This window comes from Rhyacophila brunnea, unplaced genomic scaffold, assembly GCF_057557595.1.
Source record: "Rhyacophila brunnea isolate RB1 unplaced genomic scaffold, BYU_Rbru_1.0 scaffold_7, whole genome shotgun sequence".
Lineage (NCBI taxonomy): Eukaryota > Metazoa > Arthropoda > Insecta > Trichoptera > Rhyacophilidae > Rhyacophila > Rhyacophila brunnea.
In genome coordinates, this window is record NW_028233339.1 from 30,159,268 (window position 1) to 30,185,948 (window position 26,681).

The window sequence follows — 26,681 nt, forward strand, 5'->3', positions numbered from 1 at the left end:
TACATAGAATTCTAACATAATTCGTAAACTATGTTTTAATCCGAGAAAATATTTTGATTACAATAATAAGAAGTAAATTGTTTTCAGATTTATTATATTGCTTAATAATCTTGTTTATAAATGAAATAGATTTTTATTATGTTCGATAAAATAATTACGTTATAACAAATGAATCAGACAGGCATTGATTACAATAATTATCATAATAAATATATGTATTTTTACTGTAGATATTATTCGTTTTTTTTTGTCCTAACTTACCTTTGTGAATTATGCCATAACCGACGTCTGACGGCCTCAAATGCTACTTAGACAAAAATATTAATATAACGGTTTATGTTAAAAGTGTTATAATTATTAATATTCACAATAGGCATACGGTGTGTAACAAATATTTTACCTGGTCCCAAATTCTGAGTCCAGGCACCGAGCCATACAAACTAACACAGTGGGATCAATAATAATAGGTGTCGATGCCCGGATCATTTGGGTACGGTCTCTCACTGGCTAATCGGACTAAAGTTAATACTTGTCTTGTTAAATAATTAATCTACTTGAATGTTATACACTGATTTTTAAATTAAATACAATTTTTCCGTCTCTAATTCTTTTTTATTGGTTTCACCACCCTGTGTGGTAATATAATGTTCTCTTCATACATATTTCGTGATAGTATAAATATTTTACTATTGTCTTCTGACATTGTTCTATGACATTATTTTTTCCTCTGTATTTTTAATTATTCAGGATATTGTATTTGAAATGTTTAATATCGATTATATTTAAAGATCGTATAATAAACTTAAACCAAACATATTTTCTTCCTAATAAATCATACTTTTATGCTTCCAATACACATACCTACGATGGCCGAGCGGCTACCGCATCGGCATATAATGTCGTGGGTCCCAGATTCGAATCCTGGGTCTGGAAAATTCATATGTTGCTATCCTCAACCCTGTGAAACCCCATATGATTTTCTTGGATCGAACATCGTTAAAAAATATATACATTCTCTCATGTTTGTAAAGGAGAATTATTTCGAATGTATTTATATAGTAGTGAAATAATAACTTTAATAAGTATCAACTTAGTATTTTTCTACAATGAGAATCTTTGTGGTATATAATAATTATTCATGTTTTCATTTCAGGAGATCGAGCACTGTTACTATCACGGCACAGTAAAAGACTATCCTGGTGCAAGTGCAGCATTCCACACGTGCAACGGAGTATCGGGGGTCATCCACGTGGGCAACGAAACCTTTGTAATACACCCCTTTTACGGGGGTGACTTATCGGTCAGTGTCAATTTCAGTTAATTACATAGTATTAAGAATTTTCATGAAGCATTTCTAAAGGCTACACTTAGATTTTACCATAATTTTTATTATGAATCAACAGCTTGTAAACGATTAGTAGGTACAACTATCAAACCATAAATTAATAAATTCATCGCATTTACGTCCCTACACCAAATAGAAAAAAATGTTTTTTAAATTTTATTTTCTGATATAATAAATCATTAAATATTATTATCTATGTACTTATATAAAAAAAAAACATAATATTCTCATGAAGAGAATACCTTTTTAGTGGTTTCAATATTTTAGTGATACCTAATAAAGCAGGTTAAAATCACAAGAACAGAACAGATAAAATAAATATAAATGTACAATCCATCGCCATGGACCACGGTTTTGAAACAAGGTAACCCAAATACAACAAAGCTTAGCGACTGCCCTCAGTATTAAACGTACGTTATATTAACGTGATAAACATTACATAATTCATATTATTATCATACAGACGTTACTATTAAAATAGCATATTATTTAACACATGTTTAAGTATATCTCATATTCAACATCTGTACCACACCCAGCAGGGTAATCCAGTTCCCATTAATTTTGTGTTCACAGGTTGTATTACTGATATCTCCTAATAAATTTACTGGATTTATTTTAAAGGTCACAAAATTTAATAATCATTTATTTCAATGTCTGTTTTGACACTTCGAATTTTAATATTATTCAATTAATTAAAAAAAAATATTAAAATAACTGACATTATTTTAAATAACAAAACATTACAGAAACAGTTCTATATTGCGGTACAAATACATAGATTTTTTTAATTTATAATATCTAAGTATATATAATTAACAATACAGTTTATTAAATGTATGGTTACACAGGTTTTTTTAAATATATTTATAAGAAAACTGAAATAAACACCATCCAAAATAAGGAAATTAACTTTAAATTGAATTCATGCAAACATGAATAAACTAGCTATGTTATTCAAAGTTTATACAACATTTATGACGCTAATTGTAAATAATGAACTTTCTGCCTCCATTTTGGATCCAATCCTTCACGGCTCGCCTACAAAACGTTGATAAAACATTTTAAGCGCAAGCACGTTGCATGTAAATTATTCCAACAGTGCACCAACGCTTTATTAGATTGCGTTGTTATGGTAATTCTGTGTAATCGTAATGGACGTTTCATATTCATCTCTTTTCTCAAATCTGCCTATTTATCTATCTAGTCTCGATTAATTAATATTTTCCCATGATACCCTACTAAACGACTAGTCAGTTGTAATCATAATAAAATTAATCTCACAGTGTTATAAATGGACATAATCTAACTATTAGTATTTCTTGTAGTTTTTGACATTATTTTAAAGCGTTGTCACATCTGTTTATTAAGATTATTACTATAATAATGCTAGATATTTGTATTTTATTATTATTGATTAATTTAATAAAACGCAAATTTTAGTACTTATTCCACTTTTCATAAATAAATCTGGACAGGTTTTGTCCACCTCAAAGGGACATTTTCAACTGTATAATATTTATAAAAGAGGTATTTACCAAAACAAATTCAAAAAGCGACAAAAATAATCTACTAATACATTGCATTATCCGTCCAAGAATACTAAAATCAATAAGAATAAAATTAAATTAATGAAATTGTATATTAATATTTCATACTATACATCAACACAAAACAAAATATTCAAAAATTATTATCATAAAACAAAATATGAAGCAATAAGCACTTACAATAACATTTCAATATGTAACCAAACGAATATTTATGATAAGACAATATTTAATAACAATAACAAATTTACAATAAAAAATAAACAATATTACCACTTGATGGGAAAACGAATATAAATGAAAATATTAGTCAAAATGAAATAAACAAACATAATAAAATATGTACAATGTATAAAGTTATGTTAAGTTGCATGTTACATGTTTATTATTGCAAACAAACAGTTACATAGTATATTACATTTAAATTTAATAAAAAGGGTAAAATAAAATAACCAACAAAATGTATAAAATTAAACGATATAAACAAAATAATTATAAAACTATTGATATACTAGGTTTTCCCAAGTATATAAAATACCTCCTCCTGTCCCCTGGATACCTCAAAAATATCTAAACAGAGACTGCACTACGTATTTAGATTTATATGCTTATTTGCTGTCTCGTGTACTCAGTTGAACAGCACTCGCCTGTTTTATTAGTCAAGCGACGACCGATCTCAGCCACCATCTTCAAAGCAGACGGTCCACAAGGCCCTAATGTGTCAAACCCAAGAGATAGATAATATAATTGGGTGACAGACAGTCGTATTTTTGGCTTTGTTAGATTCGGTTGAAATATTTTCATAATAATATTATGTTAAAATATTTCTGTTATTTATTGCAAGCCATGCCATTGTTTTTTTTATACGTCATGTAAAATTTACCGAAAAAAAAATTAAATATAATTTTCATGATTTTACATTTTTAATGATGAGTAATATTTTTGTTATCACACACTTTTAGAAGTAAGAAACTTCTTGAATAATAATGTGATACGACGAAATGATACAATTATTCTACCTATATAGAAATTCAAAGTTTTACGAGATTTAAATTATCTGGAGAAACAAATTCTAAATTATATAATAACAAAACTTGTAATAATTTATAACATAAAAATATAAATACAATATGTATTAATTGTTGAAAGTAACATTTAAAAAGATGACTGGCATAAAATATTTTTTTTAATAAATTAAAATCATCTTTCATTGATTTATTTTAAAAGTAAAAAAATAATTTGTCACATTTTTCTCAAATTCATTTATATATAATATATTAAAATGTAATAATCATTGTAATTAAATTATTTAGTTATAAATAATAACGTAAGTACTTTTATACTCCACGCAAATATAATAAATTAAGTACATAAAACCTTTATCATTTGACCGTTTAGTTAATTTCGATATTATTAGAGGAAGGACGTTCGAGAAACATCGTAATTAAAAATGATTTCGGAAAATTCTAGCGCCTCATTTCCACCATTATTTATTTTAGTATTTTTAAACTTGCGTTAGCGTAGTGGCAGAGAGCCTGCCGCTGAAGCCATAAATGCTAATTCGAATATTGCATCTGTGTTAATATTTACATTATATACATTATACGTGTATTTGACATTTATAAAATAGAAACATTACAAAAACAATTTTTCAAGAAACTTATATTATGTTATATATACATTAAGCAGTTATAATGTTCAAATATATTTGCTATCATGATTGAAACGATACTTATGATTAGTAATAGAAATAAAACGAGATTAAGATAAATCTTAAATGTAACAATAAAAAATACTTGATAATGTACATGTGGGTCTATTAAATTGTACACACAAGGTGGCTATCGATGGTAGTTTATCATAATATTTATGCATTGAGGTGGTTAATTTTTACAATAAGTTAACCGTCTAAACTGTAAAAAGTACTATGTTTTAACAGTCCCACTCTTTGCTGTGGTGACTTTTAGTTTTAAATAGATAGTTTTGACAGTTTAGATGGCTAACCTATTATTGTAACAAGTAACAATTAAAATATCTCAATACATAAATATGAAAACTACCGTCGATAGCCACCTTGTGTGTACAATTTAATAGACCCACCATATACCTAATGGTAATATTATGATAACATAAACACATCGTTATATTATTATAATCACTATTCATTTGTGATTGGATAAGTGTCACTAAAAATATTTTGATATCATATTCAATATTTAATTTCTCAGTAATGAATGCCCAGCTATAAAGTACGTTTCAATTATAATAATGGCATTAATTTTTCGAACAGATCATTATTTGAATTAACCATTACCCGTTATAAATCTTTACTCATTACTAGTTAAATCACATTGTTTAATGGTTTTGAATCAATATCAATTTCTGATCAATACTTTTATTATGTTATCTTGAAAGTTATGTTAAATTTCTGAATTAGCCATCGATCCGAATTTGGATGGCATATAGCTAGAATATACATGCTGTCCCGCTTATGCACTTCTCTTGTACATTGGCCAATAAATAAGCTTTAGTGCAGTACCACTTGCTATCTACCATCAACGTTTGTTAATAAAATGTATCTTGCTACAAGCGTCGGTAGTATTTTAATTTTAATGGTTTATATTATTGATTTTTAGTGTTCTTGAGCTGTATTCTGATAATAACATAAATATAAAAAAAAAATGTTGACGGAGAGTGTCATAAATTTATAGTTAAACTGCCTACTTGATTAACTGATTTATGGATATGATATATGCCAAAGATACGTAGATACAAGGTTACACACGTCAAAAGACAAGGACAGTATGTCAAATTTAGCTATCCGACTTATAATGGTGTGTACTGTGTATAATATAACCTAATACGGTGTAAGTGTGTACCTTTAATATAATTCGATGATTTTGATCAAGAATATTATTAAAATAAACTGTGTGATTATTATTAAATCATTCATCAGATTCAATGTCTATATACAAGCTATTTTCTTTAAATAATATTAGTAGTAAATAATATTATTTAAGCTATTTCAATAATAGGAATTAAAATGTGAGTGTCATGCATAATAAGATTATAAAATCCTTCAGTTAGGAAAATTATGTAGGTTAATTTTTTGCTATTATTATTCAATAAAGATTTTGTCTTCTTCCAGAATCCACTTCCAAGAATTTCTATCATAGATAGCTTCCATCTTGTTTTCTACTCTTATTTTGTACTAGTATAGCTAAATGAAATTAAACCGTTTTATCAACAAATCGTATTTTCACAATATCGTATTATCATTATAATATAAATTGATGTTAAATTTTTCCATCATTAATCAAGCACTGCCTTTAAAAGTCTTCCTTGGAAACAAAATCTATTACGAAAACATCTAAACTTTTTGCAGTGGCAGTTAAAATCAGAGAATTAAAAAAATGAAGTCAAACACAACCTCGGGGAGCTTTAATTCTCACCCCCTTCCGGGAGAAGCGTCGCTCCTGAAGCGGGGGATAAAAGGAAGGGAGCTGGCGGTGGGAAATTTCTACCGTCCGGGGTTGCTACGACCGGGACTTTGTACAAATTATAATTTGATTGGATCCAGAAGTAATTTGCTGCGATGGTATCAAGTTGAGAGCCGGTACGCACCGGGAATGAGCCGGCTGCAGGGCTGCCCTAATTAAAAATGCTATTTTGAGGCACAAACATTAATGTAGATTAAAATACGAGCCAAAAATACTGATTGCGCAAATAACCGCACATTAGATCAACATATTCTTAGATATCTGTTGAAGACCGAATTTTTTAATATGTTATATTTTTCAAATGAGTAACACATATTGGATTTTACATATATTTAGTAGGTACCTATCGTTTGTTGTGAAGAAAAAATTATTTGGTTTATTCAGTTTTGCATTATTGATGGATTTTATCATTATAATAACGCCTTAATATACTCACAAACTATTCATATTTACATACTTATAGTAGATTCAAAGCTACTATAGCTAATATAAATAATATCTACCAAATTTTTTCAGCAAAAATAATTTAATTAGTAAGAGAGTTTTTATCTTTAACAATGATTACCTTTGATATCATCGTCTCTTGCCATTCTTGATCCACTATTAGATGAAGGTGTCATCTTGACGTCTTGGATCTTCGTGATTCTTAGTCTTAGTAATGTTTTTCTAAACCTAATTAAGCACCTATCTCTTTGTTCAATCCTTAGTCAGCATTTAGATATTTTATTGTCTATTGTGTACCACTGGATGATTTATCCAGCAATAATCTGTTCTTCGAGCGATGTGGCCTTTCTATCTCTGCTTTGATACTTTTTGTTGCCCATTTTTTATTCTACTTATTTCAGTTTAGTTTATGAACACTTTTGAATCTAAGACCATCACTAGTTTTTGCCAAGACAGAGAAATGTCTTGAAAATTCAATACGAAAAAGCCTCAAAATAAAAAGATAATATTTTTAAATAATTAATTAGGATTACATAATAATAAACCATATATTTTATTGTAAGTGTATATTTTGTATAAGCAAATAATTGTTAATTAATAAATTTTTACCATCCGCTATTTTTTTACTAATGGACAAAAATTAATATGATTAAATTAGCAGTAGGTATAAGTCAAAGATATGATATTGCAATAATGGTCGAATTCATTTTCCAACTACCAACAATATATATGGAAATACTAATTAAAAGAACACCTTTAGATACATTAGCATGTTATTCTACAAAAGCTGTAAAAACATTAATGTAAAAGTTCAATATGCAGCTTTATTATAAATTTGGTAGGGTAAATTTGTATATCACTTTCATCTGAATTTATACAATATCTAGGAAATAATGAAATTTGTATAAGATAAAGTCGTTTGAAGAACATTTTTATTTGTCATATGCAAAGTCTATTAGTAATTATCACTAATTTAATTATGTTATTTGACACATTTAAATTGATTAATTTAGTAGAGACATCACCCTGTTTATTTTAGTGGTGGCCAGTTTTGAGCCCCAAGTAAGTACCCAAGTAAAGGGTATTATCCGCAAAGTGATACAAGACTTAAAGGTAGCAGGTGTATGCTCAAAGATTACGCTTGGAATAATGAATGTACTTATTAATAGTGCATCAAACCAAAGATGGTCCAAATTATTTATAAAGTATGGCAATTAACCAAGGATAAAGCTTAAAGAAACTGGGAGATATTTTGTTTATAAGAAAAGATATTATACTTACAAATAATAATTGAGATAGCAAAGAGTAGGTACTTATATCAAAATGAGATATTATCTCCTTATGCAATCGAAACCTCATCGTTGACTTAAGACTGTGTTTGGTCTGCTGTTACCAATAATATTTTTCTATGAATATATGCTGAATAAGGAAATATCACGACAAGCCGAAGCTTCCAAAAAGTATCTATATAGACATATCATCAAATTTTCTTGTACTGATAAGATGAAAATATATGTGTGTAAAAAATTAATAGGAAAGAACCGAAAAATTCTGCGTTGTATCAAAATAAAATAAAAAAACTACAATACCTCGGTTACTTTATAAGATGACAAAGGTACAGCATTACCTAACTCATTATCTAAGAAAATATTGACGCCAAATGAATCGGAGGATAACGTTTCTTAAGGAGTCGTAAAGTTTTATTAATAAATAATATATCTATAATTTATTTCTATATTAGAGTCCTCTACGATACAAACGTCAATCATTGTAGCAATATTCTTACACATATCGATTTGTAATTACTTTAATTACGTTTTCTTGATTATTTTCTATTTAATATTATATCTCAGTATAATCTCTAGATAATCTCTCGGATGCGGACCAAGAAGTTCACATTATAAGAAGACAAAATAATCTAAAGCATTTCTCAGCTAACTCATTATCCATGGATAAAAACAAAGGTTAATGTAGCAGAGAACATTTTCCGTAGTTTAAATGCTCTTTGATTGGGATAAGTGCAACTTTATCAAACTGTTCTGGGTTGCAGACGATAAAGCAAAAATCGTTATAACATTGGCTCACTTTTGATTTTTTGAGGGGGTGGTAGGAGAATAAAATGTAATTTTTCACTTCCACAAACGGTAAAAATTTTCATTGTATTATAAGGTAGCGTATCCGTTTAAAGAAAAAATATGAAGCGTTAACAAAATCGTAAACACAAATTATTGTGAGGGTTATAGATTATTTATAAGAAATTTACACGTATATTAAAAATAAATATAAAATTATCTAATTCGGATTCATTGGTTATGAGTTAATCTCGTATGATAAAATTGAATCCAAATATTGGTACATATATTTGTCAGAGTATCCCGAGTAACAACGACTTAACATACTATTACGATAATGCCAAAACTACACACATTTTTGACAATTTTATTATCGATGGCACTATAAGCGATGACTATCATGTCATATTGTGAACAGCTTGAATTTGTTATTTTGAATTTTATTTTGAATTAGAAGTCATCACCTCCCTCTACGTTAAAATAGGGCGAAAATATATAAATATATGGAACCGAATGATAGTTTCGCTACTAACATTTTTCAGATAGCATGTTGCTGCCAACTAAATATCTTTGATGCAGAAAACCCGAAAAGGGCAGTTTTGTAATTTCTTCCGTTGATCCTTCTAAACCTTTTTAAAAAATACGTTCTTCCTTTCTATTTCTTTACATTTCTGCATAAGTTAATTTCAATAAACCTTTTTTTTATTGAATCATTACCCTGTTATGTATTTTACACAAGAAAAATATATATTTTATAGTATCTACATACCTACAGTTAATGCGTTACGTCATTCTGAAGTGTAATCCGAAATTTTACTGCCCCCAAAAAGAGGGAAACTTTTTAACCTTTTTTTTATATTTTTATATAAAGTACTCGTAAGTTCAAATACATCAATATGTTTTTCTTAATACATTCTGCTATAATTAATGTTGTTTTAATCACTTAAGATTACATATTATATTGGTTACGATCCAGCTGCGACAAATATTCATTGCAATTCCCTGTAGTTTTAAAAACATGTTTTTTTTTTATATTATACTATTATTGTTTTAAACAAACATGTGAAAAAAATTAGTGCAAAATAACGTCCAGTATCTATGAGATTTACCAAGTGTCACTGACAAAAATATGAGAACTCATGAGAATAGCTTTGTAAAAATAAAATATAGTCCCATATTAATAAAAACCAAAGTCGTTATATGTATAAGTAGGTAGTTAAAAATTATTACGATTTTTTTAAGTAATTAGATTTTTGATAAATTAAATATCCTAAATCGCGTCTGTGCTTCAATTAGTTAATTTCAATAATTATTAATACAAAAAAGTGAGGCAGATTCCAAATTACGCATTGATTCATTTTATGAATATTTAAAGAGATGTGCTCGATAAAGAAGATGTGAGTATCTCCCACATTGATAAACACAGGAGTGATTTTATTCGAAAGTTATCGAATTGAAAACAAAATTAATACCTACTTAATGATAATTAATTAAGACCCACGTTACTGACGTATTTAGTGGATATGGGTTCGAGTCCCACCAGGAGTTGTATTTCTTTCAAAAATTTTTTTAGTAGGTGTGACATGTTTTCAAATTATGTAAGTATGTTGCAATTAAATACACAACTTAATAAGGGATTAATTTAAAAAATACAGCAGAGTTCAGCAATCAATTATATTATAAAATATCGTCGTTACGTATTTATTTTGAGTCAAAAAAAAATTGACATGAATGTACTGTGTAAAAATAGTATTATTTTTTTACTAGTTTGCGCCGATAGTGAACTCTTATACGGTGGATTTAACTGGCAATGCAAACATGTACGTGGTATTCATTTTAAAGAGTACAAAACCGCACTTAGCAAATAAACAGCGCGACCGGTCAAACATAGTATATAGCTGGCTTAAAATTTTTGCCGAATTTCAGAATATGTTACGATTTAATCGCTTCAGGCTTAATTCAGCGGAGTGAACTAACACAATTTGCTTCGACTGAAGCCACTTTGAATTCAAAAAGCTCGGCTTCGCTTATTCAACGAATTTTCACACAAGAGCAGATACAAATTTAAGAATAAATTTACTTTTCTAACGGCTAATACAATATTAAACATTCGAAAGCATGGCATAATTAGGTTTTTTTCCATTGAGCCTTGAAATGTACACCAAATTACAATTTAAAATTAAAACAATATTTAAAAATGTATTCGTAGAATTAAATATTGTGGTTATCCAACAAAAAGTTCTCATAGAATTTAAGCATACTTTAGTGAAAATAATTAAATATACCTAATTGACAATAATTATTATTATATTTCCGAAATTCTCTATTACTACTCAAATTGTACCAATACCAATACCAGTAAAAAAAAGCCACTCGTTACCTAGTGTTACTGTATAATATAAGTATATAATATAATATAGGTATATCACCAGGAAATATAAAATAGTGGGAAGTGGGTTACTTTTTGGGTGAGAATGTAAGAAATTTTAAGTATGTACATGGTATACGTGAATATTATTGTATTTTCAACAATTATATCTGTATCATACTTTAGAACAGTGTCAGTAAATGAAACGGGACTTTTATATTGGTAAAACATTTAAGAGTATTTATTCATCACGATTTGAATATGTTTTGTTTTATGGCCTAACCATCAATAATTCATAAATCAAAGATTATGTATTTTTATCTTAACAGTCTATTCTATGACAACCATAGATAACTGGTCTGACTCCTGACCAGTATACGAATCAATTTTGGCTGATTACGGTGGATTTGCTGCCAATATGTCCATGTAGCGGTGAACTACGGGAGACAAATCACATCCTCTGATAATGTCTGAGAATGTGCTTCGAAATCGAAGAGATGGTCAAGTTAGCACAACCACCTGTTGGACCCACCAAGCCGTCAGACATGGTCGTCACGAAGAATAATTTGCTGCGTTTAAAAAAATCGGCATCTTATTGCGGACGAAAAAATCTCTTTATATAGTTCACCGTGCTTTCTGTCTCATGGGCATTTTTTATCAGAAACTTCCTGTTAGCTTTATCAAAATACACTTAAGTTCATGTCAATCTCAGTCTTAGGTATACGTCATTATCATTAGACATTATCAGTCATCAAAAAAATGCTAATTCTTCACATCCAAATCTAAGGCTTCGTGATACGTGTGATTATTAGGGCGGATATTTGGAGCGTTCTATTTAGGTGTTGTTTTGTCATATAATATACATACATTATAAACTATTTAAATACTCTAATATTATTTATTACGTTTTTCATAAACATTTATTTTCATTTAATTGGCAGTCTTCGACATTGCACTTTGTATGTATAATAATATATATTAGGACTAATAAATAATAGGTATAGGCTTTGGCCAATCATTAAAAAATATCACGACTTAATGCAATGTTGTTTCATATTAATATTGCCTTCTGCATCGTATTTTCGATCACGTTTTACAGCATTTCATTATTGCACAGTATCACTTCGTAGTTATTGCGAAAATATTATTAGTGGAAAATACGAGACACTTTAGCAATACAATATAAGCTGTGTATTAATACTTGCATGCTATACAAAACAATTTAACAATCAAAGAATTCATATACAGTTTTGATAAGTAGGATAATGAAACAATTTATTTTTTATTTTCCTTTGTTTTATTCGTATAGAAAATTATAATTATTTAAATAATAAATACAAAATTTGACACAATCGCCTATATTGAAATTATAAAAAAATAATACAAAAAATTAACTTTTTATTTTATTTTTTTATTAGAAAGATCATTTTTTTTGACCATGGCCGATCCCAATACGATCATAAATGGGCCTCCACCAAGTGGAGGTTTGTATTAACAAATTTTGTTTTTACGAGAAATGGATGTCAGCCACTTGCTCAACCTATTAGGTCCATACTCTGACTCATACACAAATTGAAACACAATATGTGTACTTGTCAGACCCAGGATTCGAACCTGGGACCCACGACGGTATAGGCCAAAGAGCCACGCAGCCATCGTGGGTGTGTAAAAGATCAATACTTGCCATTACCATTTTAAAATGATTTCGGGCATATGGCCACCGCAACTATTCTTGATGCAGTGCATTCTGGACGTCCAATTTCGGGCCACTTTTTCGAGCACTGTTGGTACAAAAATATTGACTTCCAAGATATCAATACTGATATCATAAATGTCAAAAAATGAACGCAGTATAACAGCTTGATTTGATAGTTCCCTTTAGTTATATATAAATAAAAAGTTACCCGTTTATAATGAAATGTTTAAATGTGAAACATAGTTGAAAATATTAACTTCATTTTATGTTTTATTGTTATTTCTTGGAGTATTATTTTAAAAGAAATAATACCTACACACTAGTATCGTTTTTATTTTTTTTATTATTAGTCTTTATTCATATGATATTTTAGACAAAACTGGTCTTAGACCTGTAATAAAAATTGTCGAAATATTGAGTATTTAAAAATCTATAAAACTAGTCAAAATTAGTGACGGCGGAGCGGTAAGCTGTATGATAATAAATTCGTGAATCTCGGGCTTGAATTTGGGCTCTGGCAAATTAACATATTGTTTGGATCTATTATAGCGTGGACCTAATAGATTGAGTAAGTGGCTAACAACCATTTCTCGTAAATCAAAAATGTATTAAAAAAAACTCTTCGTAAAGCAGGTCAGATCCACTTTATAATAATTAATAACATTGTTCAATATCTGAGATGCTTTTCTATTATCTAATCTCTTCTTAATATGACTTTTGTTATAATGTATTATGTTATTTACTCAGAATATTTGAATAACTTGGAAATAACTAGGTATCATTATTATATTAAAAATAATAAAATTAAAATGTGTAGATACTTGTTATAGTATTCTTAATGTGACGTTCGAATACAAAACAAACAAATTATGTCATATTGTTATTAGTATTTGAGACAATATTATATAGATTTAATAAACGACTTACAAATAAATTAAATACTTTAATTATACTGCACAATAAAATAAATTGCATATTTAAATGACTTTCAACTTAATTTATTCAACTCTTCTACATAAAACAACTTCTAGAACAAATGTTGTTTCCATACCATAGCGTGGATGGTAATTATAAACCAAGATTTAAATAACCTTTTAGCTGGCAAGATAGAAAAAAATCGAAAAGTGCATAGGTACTTTTACAATGGATTCGAATTAAAACGCATTCGGTGGCTGGAATTATCGCGACCACAAAAGAGCGCTCAGTTTCCTTCGCGGGCGCATTTTGTACTATGGGTGCGCGCGCATGATATCTAGAAACCAATTAAAGCAGTGGCGTGAAATTGCGGTCTATGTTTACTACATTTATAAAATAATATAATATAAAAGAAAATAACTCGGTATATAAGAAGTGTAGAATATTCTACAATACATACTTCTTCTTCCGAATATTGTGGATTCGAATTCCACTAATTTGTGAATTCATGTGCTCGTATGTTAATTAATACGTTTGCAAAGGTCCAGTATATCCACCTGTGGGTCTATTCTATACTTATCGACCGCTAAAGTGATAAAGTGATAAATATTATCAAACTTAGGGTAGGTTTGTATCAAAATATTAGCATTTATTGTAACAATTACACGAAGTTGGTTTTTATTGTTGCAATACAATAAACAGTTTTGTGTAACTACATAATATTTGTGCATGTAAAAATATTATTGTTAATAATTATAACTTTTTTTAAATACTAGTTTTTCAACACTTTCTTCAATTTTGAGAGCAGTTTTTCGGCTATCTAGCTTATTTTTTTATTCTATTTGGTATCATTTTGTAAATGATAGTTGCCAACACAGGTTATATGTTTATATCTTGCTGAAAATAGTTATATCGAAGTCAATCTTCCCAAATAACAGTTTGAACAAATTGAAACATGTAATAGAATGGTTATAGTATTAAAATAAATTTAAACTTTCAATCATGCGATTTAGCATCAACATATTATGAATTGTCGATTAATAATGTTTTTTTTATATATAAATTGGATAATTAAGCTTTACATTCGAATAATCATAAGTAAGCACACCTGCGCTGAATGAAAGCACAGTTTCTTCGTAATGGTTTCATTGTTTTATTTTGTAATTTTATAACAAGACACCCGCTGTTTTCCATAAAACCACGCTTTGTCGCAGAAATGCAGTGCCCACATATTTTTTCTAATCACTAATAATAGGTATATATTGTAATTATATTCTGAACAGATTAGAACTAGGTATATAATATAAAATCAATCATAGATTTTTCCCATGGTAGAAATGTATGAAAAAATAATTACGGAATTATTCTATGAAATAATATCTTAAATAACTCATAATTTTGATGATGTATAAGTTTGTAGATCAAAACAAAACAAATGACATTTATTAGTGTAAAAAAATCAATGCGGTAGAAGTTAAAATCCGTAAGCAGTGTGATAATCATTATCAAATTGCCTACTAAAAAGGTTTCTAAAAATACGAAAAATTGTCATTAGCCATGCATTCAATATATTATAGTATAATATCGGCGGGTCTATTCTGTAACAAGGCGACTATCGACCGCTAAGGTGATAAAGTGATAGTATTTATTACATATTTGTATTGAGGATACATATACGTAGGATTTGAACTCATAATTCACGACTTCAGTGGGTCTATTAGTATCTTATTTTTATGAAATGAGGCATTATAATTGTTACAATAAGTAAGCCGTCTAAACAGTCAAAACTGTCTATCTCGCTCTAAATTTTATCACAGCCAAGAGAGGTGCTGTTAAAATATACCACTTATTGCAACAATTACAACCAACTTATTGTAATTGTTACAATAATTGCTAGTACTTTGATTCAAACCTACCCTAGTTAGCCGTCTTACTTATCACTTTATCACTTTAGCGGTCGATAAGTATAGAATATACCCACAGGAGTTCTTCTCCAAAACATGAATATTACCGCAATTAAGATAAATTTGAAGGTGCAATAGAGACATTTAAATAAACAAAAATATTTAAAAAATCTTACCAATATGAAATTAAAAACAAAATACAAAAATTAGTTTCTTTTCTTACCTTTCTTTCCGCATACCTAAACTATTTTGGTTTGGTTTAGACTGGGCTTGAATTTTAAAAACTAACCAGCACCATCTATAAATTGTATTCTTAGTTCAATGAAAACAAATAAGTTTGACTGACAAAGTTTGGTGTGCACTATTTATGTAGAATCTTAACAGCCTACCTCCACCTCTCGCCACTGCTAACTAGTTAACATGCTAACACGTTTCCGTTATTATTTTCTTGGTCCAAAATAACAAGGATACAGCAAACATGGACAATTTTACGGATCAGAACGCTCGATAATTTTCAGAAAATATTAATTTTTTAATTTTAATTTTAAATTCGTGTCTTTTAAAGTACTTATTTTAAACCGATATTTACCTTTATACGAATACGATAACCAGGCGGCTTACGCATCGGCTTATAACATCGTGTGTCTCAGGTTCGAATCATGTATCTGGCAAATACACATATTGTTTTTCAATTTGTATTTGAATCAGAGTATGGACCTATTAGGTTGAGCAAGTGGCCAACATCCATTTATGGTAAAAAACAAGAATCTGATAATACAAACTTCCACTCTGTAGAGGCCCATGTGATGCTATTAGGATTGGATATGGTCAAAAAAAGAAGATTTGCGTTCATTGTATGTATTTATTGTTTAAAATCTTTTAGTACAAATAGATTTTGAGTAATACTCAAAAAATACTCTATTCCAATGGTAGAACCATGCTCTGGTTCTAATATGCCCAAATAGTGAAAGACGGTCGCTCCACAACTACTCCACCGAAGATGCAATATCCATATTACTTCAAACCATCATTTATATACAATCAGGCTGTCTCACAGTGTTTTATCCATTGATAGCACCCGAGGAAATTTCCCGCGCTTTTTCAACGCCGTGTGGCCATAGCAGTTTCAACGCATTGCAATGGCGGGTCCCCGTACGGTCGCATAATGTGTTACCAGCTTCAACCCATTGTCTCGTTGTTCAAATGTAATGATAATTACTCAAACGCCATTGTTTAGCGCCCCGAGGGTGTTCGGGATAAGTGGGGCGGTGGAGCGGGCGGGGGAGTCAAATTATCTTCACGGTAATGGGCGTCTGGTTCACTCCGCCTGCTTCTGACTCCTCGCGGATGGGTGTGCTCGTGTGGAATGGGTTAAAGGAATTGGCTCTTTTCATTGAAACTAGTTTGGTTTTACACCATAAAAACTCAATATAGACGATATGGAAAATGTGAAGACGTTCGGTTTTCAAAAAAAAACTAGATACATTTTACATAAATTATTTTGAAATTGTTTAGCCAAAAATACGCGTTTTTTGGCGAAAATTAATTATTTATACATTTACATTATTGACAATATCATCTTTAACACATGAAAAATCAGCAAGAACTCTATCACAATGTTACAACTAAATTTTAGTACGTTAGTTATTACAAATACAATAAAATTATTATGGTATCCAGTAGTTAAGGTACATGAATTGTGGGTTCACATGTTGCTTTTAAATGTCTGTTTAATTCTCTAGCATAAAATTAATTAGGTTGAGTAAAATAGATAACAATATCTTAGATAAAATCAATAGATAAAAATCTGTCAATACAAACCTCCACTCTGTGGAGACCCATATGATCCTATTAGGATCGGACATGGACGACGGAAAAGAAAATAAATAACAACTATTTTTCATGAAAAAATTCCGATAGACGGCCAATATATCTTGTACAGGATTGTATTTTTAAATTTTAAATTGTTACTTACATATTTTTATCTTAGCGACCTCGATTTATTTAATTCAATAATTTGATATTTATATATTGCTGTTATGTCAGTTACAAATTTGTTACTAGTAACATTATAACAATGCCAATAAAAAATATATGAGACAAAAAATGTTTGATACTATTATCGTTATTGAAAAAAATATCAATACCTGCTTACAGCGAGATTGATTTTTATTTGAAGTATTTGAAGCTTTAAAACTATATCTACATTACCTATATTCTTCAGTCAATCTGTCAAAAGAAATACAATCTTTTTCAAATAAAAATTTCAATACTTTCTAATAAAATATAAGTATACTTTTCTGTCATATGTTAATGAAAATGTTAGAATTTGCTTTGACCCGTTACGATTTTTAGGCGATATCTCTGTAACTATGGTAACCATACAACGGTTGGTTAAGCATCGAAAATCGCTTTCCTTTGCTGATTTGCCCCACTGCGTATGAACCTTTATATAAAAGGTATTCATTGTAGTTTTGTTCATTTTATAAGCTTAAAAAATACCGTATGTCTTTGATATTTTCTAGTCAATCAGTGTTTTTAACTATTGGTATATTACCGTATTAATTTTTAAAAAGATTTATTATACTCTCTGTAATATACATACTACCGTGATTTAAAAAAAATATAAACATACTAAAAGCATAATACGTACATCCACTGCATGCTATTTGTATATTGAGTTATTCAAAGACATTAAAAATATTGAAAATCTACATTCGCTTTTGTGTTTTTGTTTCTTTGTTTTTCTTGTGAAATCGAAATACTGTCACATGGGAGGTTTTAACTGTTTACAATATGTTTAATGTGTCATGTAGATACTGCAACTATATTTTTTTTATATAATATGTGATTCAAATCAAAAACATTTATACAATCCATATCCGAAAGCCATTTTAACATACATTTAACTTTAAACATTAGACTTATGTCTAAAAGAACACTTGAACGGAAGAACGGAAAAAACGCAACATAAGATTTTTTATATCGATAGTCTTAATGTACTTTAGGCTCTACGGTTTTCAAAAAACCGGTTTCTGTTAAAAGTACACTAAAATTTTTAATTTTACCATTTTAGGTCAAATCAGATTTGATATATTATTCTTATCTACAATGTTTCTAAGAAATAAAAATATGTCTTTTTTCTCAGTGCCATATCATATGAACGCATATTTAGTTTCTTCAACAAGTGCCATTGACTGATTTCTGTACCTCACCAATCTCTATTTTTATCTGACTTATGTATAATGTATACCTATACATTATACATACTGTCATTAATACATACATTTTCGTCATGAATTTATGTGAATTAGGTATATCATATTTTGTAAAGTATAATTAGGTAGGTAAAAACTAATATTAAACACAGTTTATTTGTTAGAAATTAAATAGGTATTATTGACGTAAAAAAAGCATTATTGAAAGTCATAGAAAACATTGTTGTATTTGTAACACTGCAGCCTATAATTCGTGTTGCTTTCCTTCGACAATATGTTAACAGCATCTCGCAGCGGACATCTGTGAGTGGTTCACTCAGACCGTTTCGCTAAAGACATGGCAAATAAATACGACTAGCATAGTAATCTTCACCAGTCTACCAGAAGCTAAAAACTATTTCGACTCAAGTCTCACGAGGTCTCTTTCTACTGTTCTCTTTTTCAAATGGTGTTTGTAGAACGAAAAATAGAACTATTCCTGCTGGCAGCATAAACACACTTTTACATCACTTTTTATTCGAATTTTCTTATGCTCTTTCGAAGAATCACTGTACTACGTCGAATTGTTTAAATTTACACACTTAGTTATTCAACAACTTGAATAATTAGGTTAGGTTAGGTTAGGTTAGGAAATTCTGAAAACTCTACTCGTGATGTTTTCTTTTGACGAAGATAATCATTAAAAAATATCATTTATTACAATCGGTTATAAATGGGTATATAAACCATAATTATTAACCCATATAAAAATAAAAACCTCCTACACTCTGCATGTGCTATGTAATACTTGAAAACGAACTTAGAAAAAATCTTTTTACTGACAATAATTTAAAAATGTTGGAAAAATGATTTTTTAACATTAAAACAAGCAGTAATTTCTACGAGCATATTGTGTTTCAAAAAATATTAATGAACGTTGCATATTTTGATAATTTATACTATCATAGTGTATTTATTATTATTCCCAATTTCGTTGTATATCGACATGAAATGTTATAGGTACATATGTATATATTATTGTACTGAATCTCTGGAAAAAATAAAATAATTAATTATTCAAATTTATAACACCCTTAAGCATAATAAATATATCAAAAACCGAACAATGGTTGATTGACTTCGAATATTATACGGTTAAAATATCATTCAAAGGAATATTAAAATGTTGGGGTTTACATATAAAAATGTGTTGCAAATATGTTGGGAACCTATTTAGGAATTTATCGGCCAGTAGAGAAACAGTATTAAACCAAAGATACGTAGAAGTGTTTCCATAGTAATTATTATATTATTAAGATGGTTGCAAGTTTAGTACGGCGCCAATACGACTAAGGCGAGTACAAGTTTCCAACTCGTTAGAACACTTAGCTGGTGATTGTATTGCAAGCTTATGGGTAGTCCAGCGGAAAATTCATTATATAAAGCTTTAATAATTCAACGGATAAATAGAAACTAACATTTTTATACATAGATTTATTTTATATCATTTTATGTTTTTTAATATTTTTAGGCAGGTTATTTTTTGCAATCCACTTTCATTAAATATATCGTGAAATGAATATATTTGTAATATTTTTTTAAAGAAGATGCAGCCTAAAAATTTTCAGCCTGAGTTGTGTAGTTTATCTTATAATTTACTAATGGCAGCAAAAACGACACTTGAATCCCACGAAATCTGACAAACAAAAATCAATGTTAATTATGTTTATCTGATTTTCCCGGTATACTGGTATTTTATTTGCAATAATTACTAGAGTAAATCATTAGAAAGATCCCATCTCTTTGTATATTATTATAATGTGAAATAAAAAAAATAAACGTGTTATTTATGTTGTGTTGATAAAGGTATTACAATTAAAATAGCTAGATGTTGAGTAAAAAACTAAATATTTGAAATCTATCTAATTTGTAATATTATGAACAATAATGACATATTCAAAGCATTCGCAAGTGACATGTTCACAATATTTAAATACAAGATATATTAATATTATCAGTAAAAACCACATGATTTGATACTACTTCGAGCGATCAAATACGACTCTATTTTAACATATTATAAAATAACATCAGCTACCCTAAACCCTCACGTGAAAATGATTTTATTGAACACAGTTTATACCATCCCAATTGACATTACCAGTGGTGGTTTGTGAGAACAGTACCTTGGGAGAATTAACAACGGTTAAATATAATTCAATCAATAAATGTGGTCCATCATAATATAAACAATATATTATATTATTAGTAGTCGTGTAGGTACTAGATTAATTAACAATAGATAGTAGAATACAATGATAACAGAAAAGAAAAATGCCTAATATTTTATCGATTCTAATGATTAAAATACTTTGTTTCAAAAGCTTTACTGAATAAAAGCGGCTTCCTATGTGGTGGTTATTATTCACATGTATGTAGATATGCGCGGATAAACTTAATATCGACTAATATTACCCTAGTTATTAATGCTAGGTTAATAGTTTAAGTTGGCCCTAAGCAGTAAAATTTCTACGCCTATGTAGCAAAACCTAGATACTAACCTCAAATTACTCTAATAATAATTAATGCAAATTTTCATAGTCGAGTTTATGCCCCGGCACAAACCACTAAGCTGAAAATCAATTTTATAGCTTTTAACTTGTTTTACTAATATCGCGGATAGCTTTGGTTGTATTTTGGAATATTAATCTAATATGTATATTACTAATATGGTACAATGAATCTATCCAACTACGAACATTTTACTTTAACAATGGCTAGCAATGGTTTTGAGTTTTAAAGGTATCTTACCAGTTGCTTAGTCGAAATATGTGCTTTTCAAAAACAATCTCTATGTGTAATACAACTTCATTCGTGGTTACAAAATTCTTTTTATTTTTATTTATCCAATGACCTATTTTTATGATATTTAACCATATATTCCATAACAACATTCAACCACTCTATATTTTATCTATTATTAAACAAACATAATCTAATATAATACATGATATTTTCTCAGCTGCCATAGCATAGGTGGCAGAATTCCGTTGTACTAAGTATGGAGAATCTACGTTTAGTTTCTTGCAATTAGGTGAAATTCACAATATTTTTAACCAATATATAACATATTATGATCTGCTTGGTGTGTAAATAGCGAGAGAAAAACATTACATCATATTTTTAATGATTATTATATTATAATATATTTTTTGCATAATATAGAAAAATTCCGAGGTACGGTTTATTAAGAAATGTGTATACAGCATTTTCGTATACTTAAGAATATTTTTTATTTCATAAAAAGCAAAGAAATAATATTCTACGCGTACCTGTTTCTTTCGGTTATATTTACCGACTAAACGCCTCAAATGAGAAATTTCAAATATCCAGCTCTTATTGCTACGTATGCATTAGTATTGGCTACGCAGCGTCTACGACACACACATACATTCACAAACGTCTACGCTTGTCGCAAAAGCGATTTATTTTTTCTCGTCTGTATTGGAACAGGTATGGATGCTGTGGGAACATGAAAGTTTTTTCACAATTCTGAATGTATTTGTGACTTTGTTTCCTGTACGGTTTCGTATATGTGTAGACTCTGAATTTGAATACTGAACAGTTGCGTTCTTAAAAATATCATATCACAAAACTAGTACATGGTATACTAATATTTATTATGTTTTTATTGAGTATTATCTAACTTGACATTAAGGTAAGCTTTATTTTCTTATATTAAAAGCATTAAAACTATTATGCTTCAAAATCAATTACAAAACACCTGAAAGCGTAGGTATATATAATAGCAAATATTTGCTTTAATATAAGTTAGACTTGGTAGCTGAATAGATACAATCTGTAAAGAGTGTAAAGTGAATTCGAATCCTAATAAATAATCCAAAATCTAGAATTTATGTTGATTTTAAAATTACGATTGTCGTCATTATATAAACCTTGCATTCTTAAATTTGAGGTATATTAAAAAAATATATATACAATAATTACAAAATATTTTAAACAACTTTAAAATATCTATACGTCCATATTGCCATTCGTATACTTATTACGAATACTGTAATATAATAATAACATAAAAAAAATTTACTAAATATTTCACAGTGTAACGATATTTATTTACATTTATAAATCTTATGAATTATTTCGTCGAATAAAAAAGTTGTTTATTAAATTATTAGCAACTCCAAGTACGTTAAGATTAAAATGTGGATTCGTTCTAACGCAAACTATCAATCAAAAGTACCTACCTATTATTGGTACCTTAATTCAAACCATAACAACCAGTCACCAATTTTATCAAAATTTGAAAATCGTTTCATTTGTATAACTATTAGTTAATTTTGTCGTAATTGAGTAGAGATGGCCAAATCGGTAAAGCACATTGGCTGAAATCCGATTAATGTGGGTTTAAATTCTGTCCAGCACCACATTTTTTTAAATCTTTTTCTAATATGTTTCAAATTATGTATATACCTACTCGTAAAATAATAAAAATAGGAAAAAATATGATGCTTTACACACACTCACTTTATTCTAGTAAATACATTTAGTAGGTAGTAATTGAATGTTTATCTAGCCAAAAATAATATTTACTGTTCAATATTTATTTACAATTATGAATGACCCTTTTTATTTTGTTGGGTGCAATGGACGTCACTGGTTTTTCAAAATGTATGAATTTCGACCATTATTAGGTAGCTGTATATGTGTGATGGAAACCACATTCCTTCCTTTGAACCTAACCCATGGAATTTACAAATAAAAATATCATGTATTCGGAAATACTTCTGCGGGCATAGTTTTCATTTGGTTTTCCTGGAAAATGTGACATTGAGTAGGCTTTAGCTGTGTCTTGAATACTCATTTTGCAATGATCACTAAAACACCCACGAATGCAATGACTTAATATTTCGGTTTATTACATTCTTTTCAATTCATTATATTATTACATACTTACAAATAGTTTTTTTTTTCATCATTCACGAGCTTAAAATAATGTATATTGTATGTATCATAGATTCTACTATTTGAATGTATCTAAACATATTTTGACAAGAATTAAAAGCCTGTTTCATATTTATTCAAGGTAATTTTGAGACATCGTATACTTTTCTAACTGAAATTAAAGAAATTATGCTTAAACGTTGAACTTCATTAAAAATAATAAATAAATCTAAATATAAAAAGTCAAAAAATACTTTTAATTCCTCATATTGCTACAAATCTTCCTAAATATGTCGTACTTAACCCGGTTTCTGGTTTATATTAGTTGAGTGAGTGTATATTAATATACATAATTTGAAAACATCTCATGCATAGACACACTAGAAAAAATCATTTTGTAGAAAAAACGACACCCGACGGGACGTGAACCTGTATCTGCTGGATGTATGCGCGATGACGTTCTGACGTTGGCAAGTTCTTAGCCTTCATATAAATAATCCATCTATATATTTAACTTAATCTTAGCCATATACACTAGAGCCAGTCCAAAAACAAACATTTTCTTTCTTAACTTTCTTCTTTAAGCACTACGGTGCATGGTTGCAGCATCAGTCCCGTGCGGCTCCGTCTCGGGACGGAATGAGCACTTAAAATCACTTCTTTCAGACACGTTTAAAGCGTCATAGAAAGCGGCCGTGCATATCCACGGTTGTGCATATATGACGGGTGGTGGTGGGCACTTTAACGTATTCAAATATAGTTAATTTCAAATATCGATCGTAGACAAAAGGGCGTAACCTTTAGCCTTTACGATACAGACGTATAAACACAGCAAACACAATTGATTACTAAAATGACAAAATAACTTTTAAAAAATGGCAACATAATTAATATATTATTCTACTTGCAGTTATAATGTGGAATTTTTTTGTAAACAATATTTTTAGTAAATGCATATTATTCATTCAAAAAAACTTTTATTTTTATTCTAAAGAAAAATCGTTAACCACGCGTTTTTTTGTTAACACATCCATATATATTTTTAAAACATATTTTACAATATTCAATAACATCACAACTGAAGATTAAATAATTTATTTATAACTACTTATGCTTTAAAAGTGAAACTGATATAATATCAAACTGTTTAAGCTGCTCAAATTATTTTAATTACACTAGTTCAATGAAGGCTAAGTAGTTTGCTTAAGCAAGTCATCATATTTAATAGTTCGGAAGTCTAAATATTAAATTTAGTTAACACTGTTCTAATTATTACAATTAGCAAAATATAATCGGATCACTAAACCCGAGACCAGTCTGTTTGGAGACAAGTGAGATTGAACCAAAAACCACTGAATATGTTCGTTAAAAGTTTAAGCGATAATTATTATTTTAAATTATCTGCCGAAGCTTTCTGATGATTTAAAAGAGACAGACTATAATATGGTTTACCGATGATGTCAGAAGTAGAGTGCAAAATTTTATGTTTATTTTAAGGACGAATTTAGACCAAAAGTAAACTTTGAGTCTAACAAATTGAATAAAATATTAACAATTAATATAATGATATTACAATAATAATGAAATTCGATACATAGATCTTTTATAAAATAGGTAGTAATCACATTATTAAGATACTGTTTCTCTGATACGTGTTTCGATAACTTCGTAAACTTTTTCAAATCTATACACCAAAATTTACATAAAATATTAAGATGGATCGCAGGTAGAATAATATGTTGATATCCGAAGTAATTTTGTTAAGTACCTGGTTGATAATATGAAATGGTATGAAATATCACCAACCGTTAGATTCGAACCTGGTCTAACCGTATTATAAATACCTTTGAAATCAATTATTGCCTTTGTTTGACGGCGGATAACATAAACTTGTCATGGTGTGTTAATCACAATAGATAATTTTGTCTTTCTTGTGAGGTTTGACCGAAGGTTATTTACTTGAAACCCAACAACAGACCAATTAAAACCATTCCAAGTACTTTCTATTCAAACTACTCGCAGTACCTTTCATGACAAATGATTCATATTATTGTCTGAAAAGGTCTATGAAGATACTAGACACCTACATTATAGTCATCTTTTGAGCCGAGAATACATAATATAATTTATATCCCTTTGGGTTCATGCATTACATTATGGCAATTCTGTTACCTTGGTGAAAACTTTCGACAGGAAATGTGTGTATTGTAGGTACGACGGCAGCTCGAAATAATATTTCTTGGAACTTTCGCTATGTATGTCTGTTTAGTTTTCATGCCTCTGTGAGAAACACCAAGTTTGGCGTATAAAGTAAACATGATTTCATTTACATGATTTTTATTAAATTTTCAATTTTTTTCGAAATATAATGTTACATACCTACAATCAGAATAATATAAATCAATTTAAATTATAAAATATTATACTTTTCATTGGGTGTAGGTTTAAAATTTGTACATCTATATTAATTCTACTTAACTATGTAAAAAAAAAACATAACGATGGCCCAAGCGGTCTGGCGTGGTTTGAAAAAAAAAGAATACTTATAAAATATTTAAAAATTTACTTGTCATTTTTTTGAGTTCAAAAAATACCTAAGACACTTTTTTCATATAGGATTAAGACTACACGTCTTTTATTATTAGTAAGAATTTAACATTAATACGTTCGACTATCTTCATTATCTTGATTTTGTCAAGTTATAGAGGACAAATTCAATGGAAAT

The 26,681-nt window shown here is 28.9% G+C and overlaps 1 protein-coding gene across 1 annotated transcript in view; it reads left to right on the plus strand.

Annotated features, from left to right (window-relative positions):
- The window catches only part of mmd (disintegrin and metalloproteinase domain-containing protein mind-meld), a 572,581-nt gene that overhangs the window by 505,297 nt on the left and 40,603 nt on the right, over positions 1–26,681 (plus strand). The window contains exon 7 of the mRNA XM_085957408.1: positions 1,154–1,300. Within this exon, the coding sequence (XP_085813534.1) occupies positions 1,154–1,300 (147 nt within the window). The remainder of the gene's footprint in view (positions 1–1,153; positions 1,301–26,681) is intronic.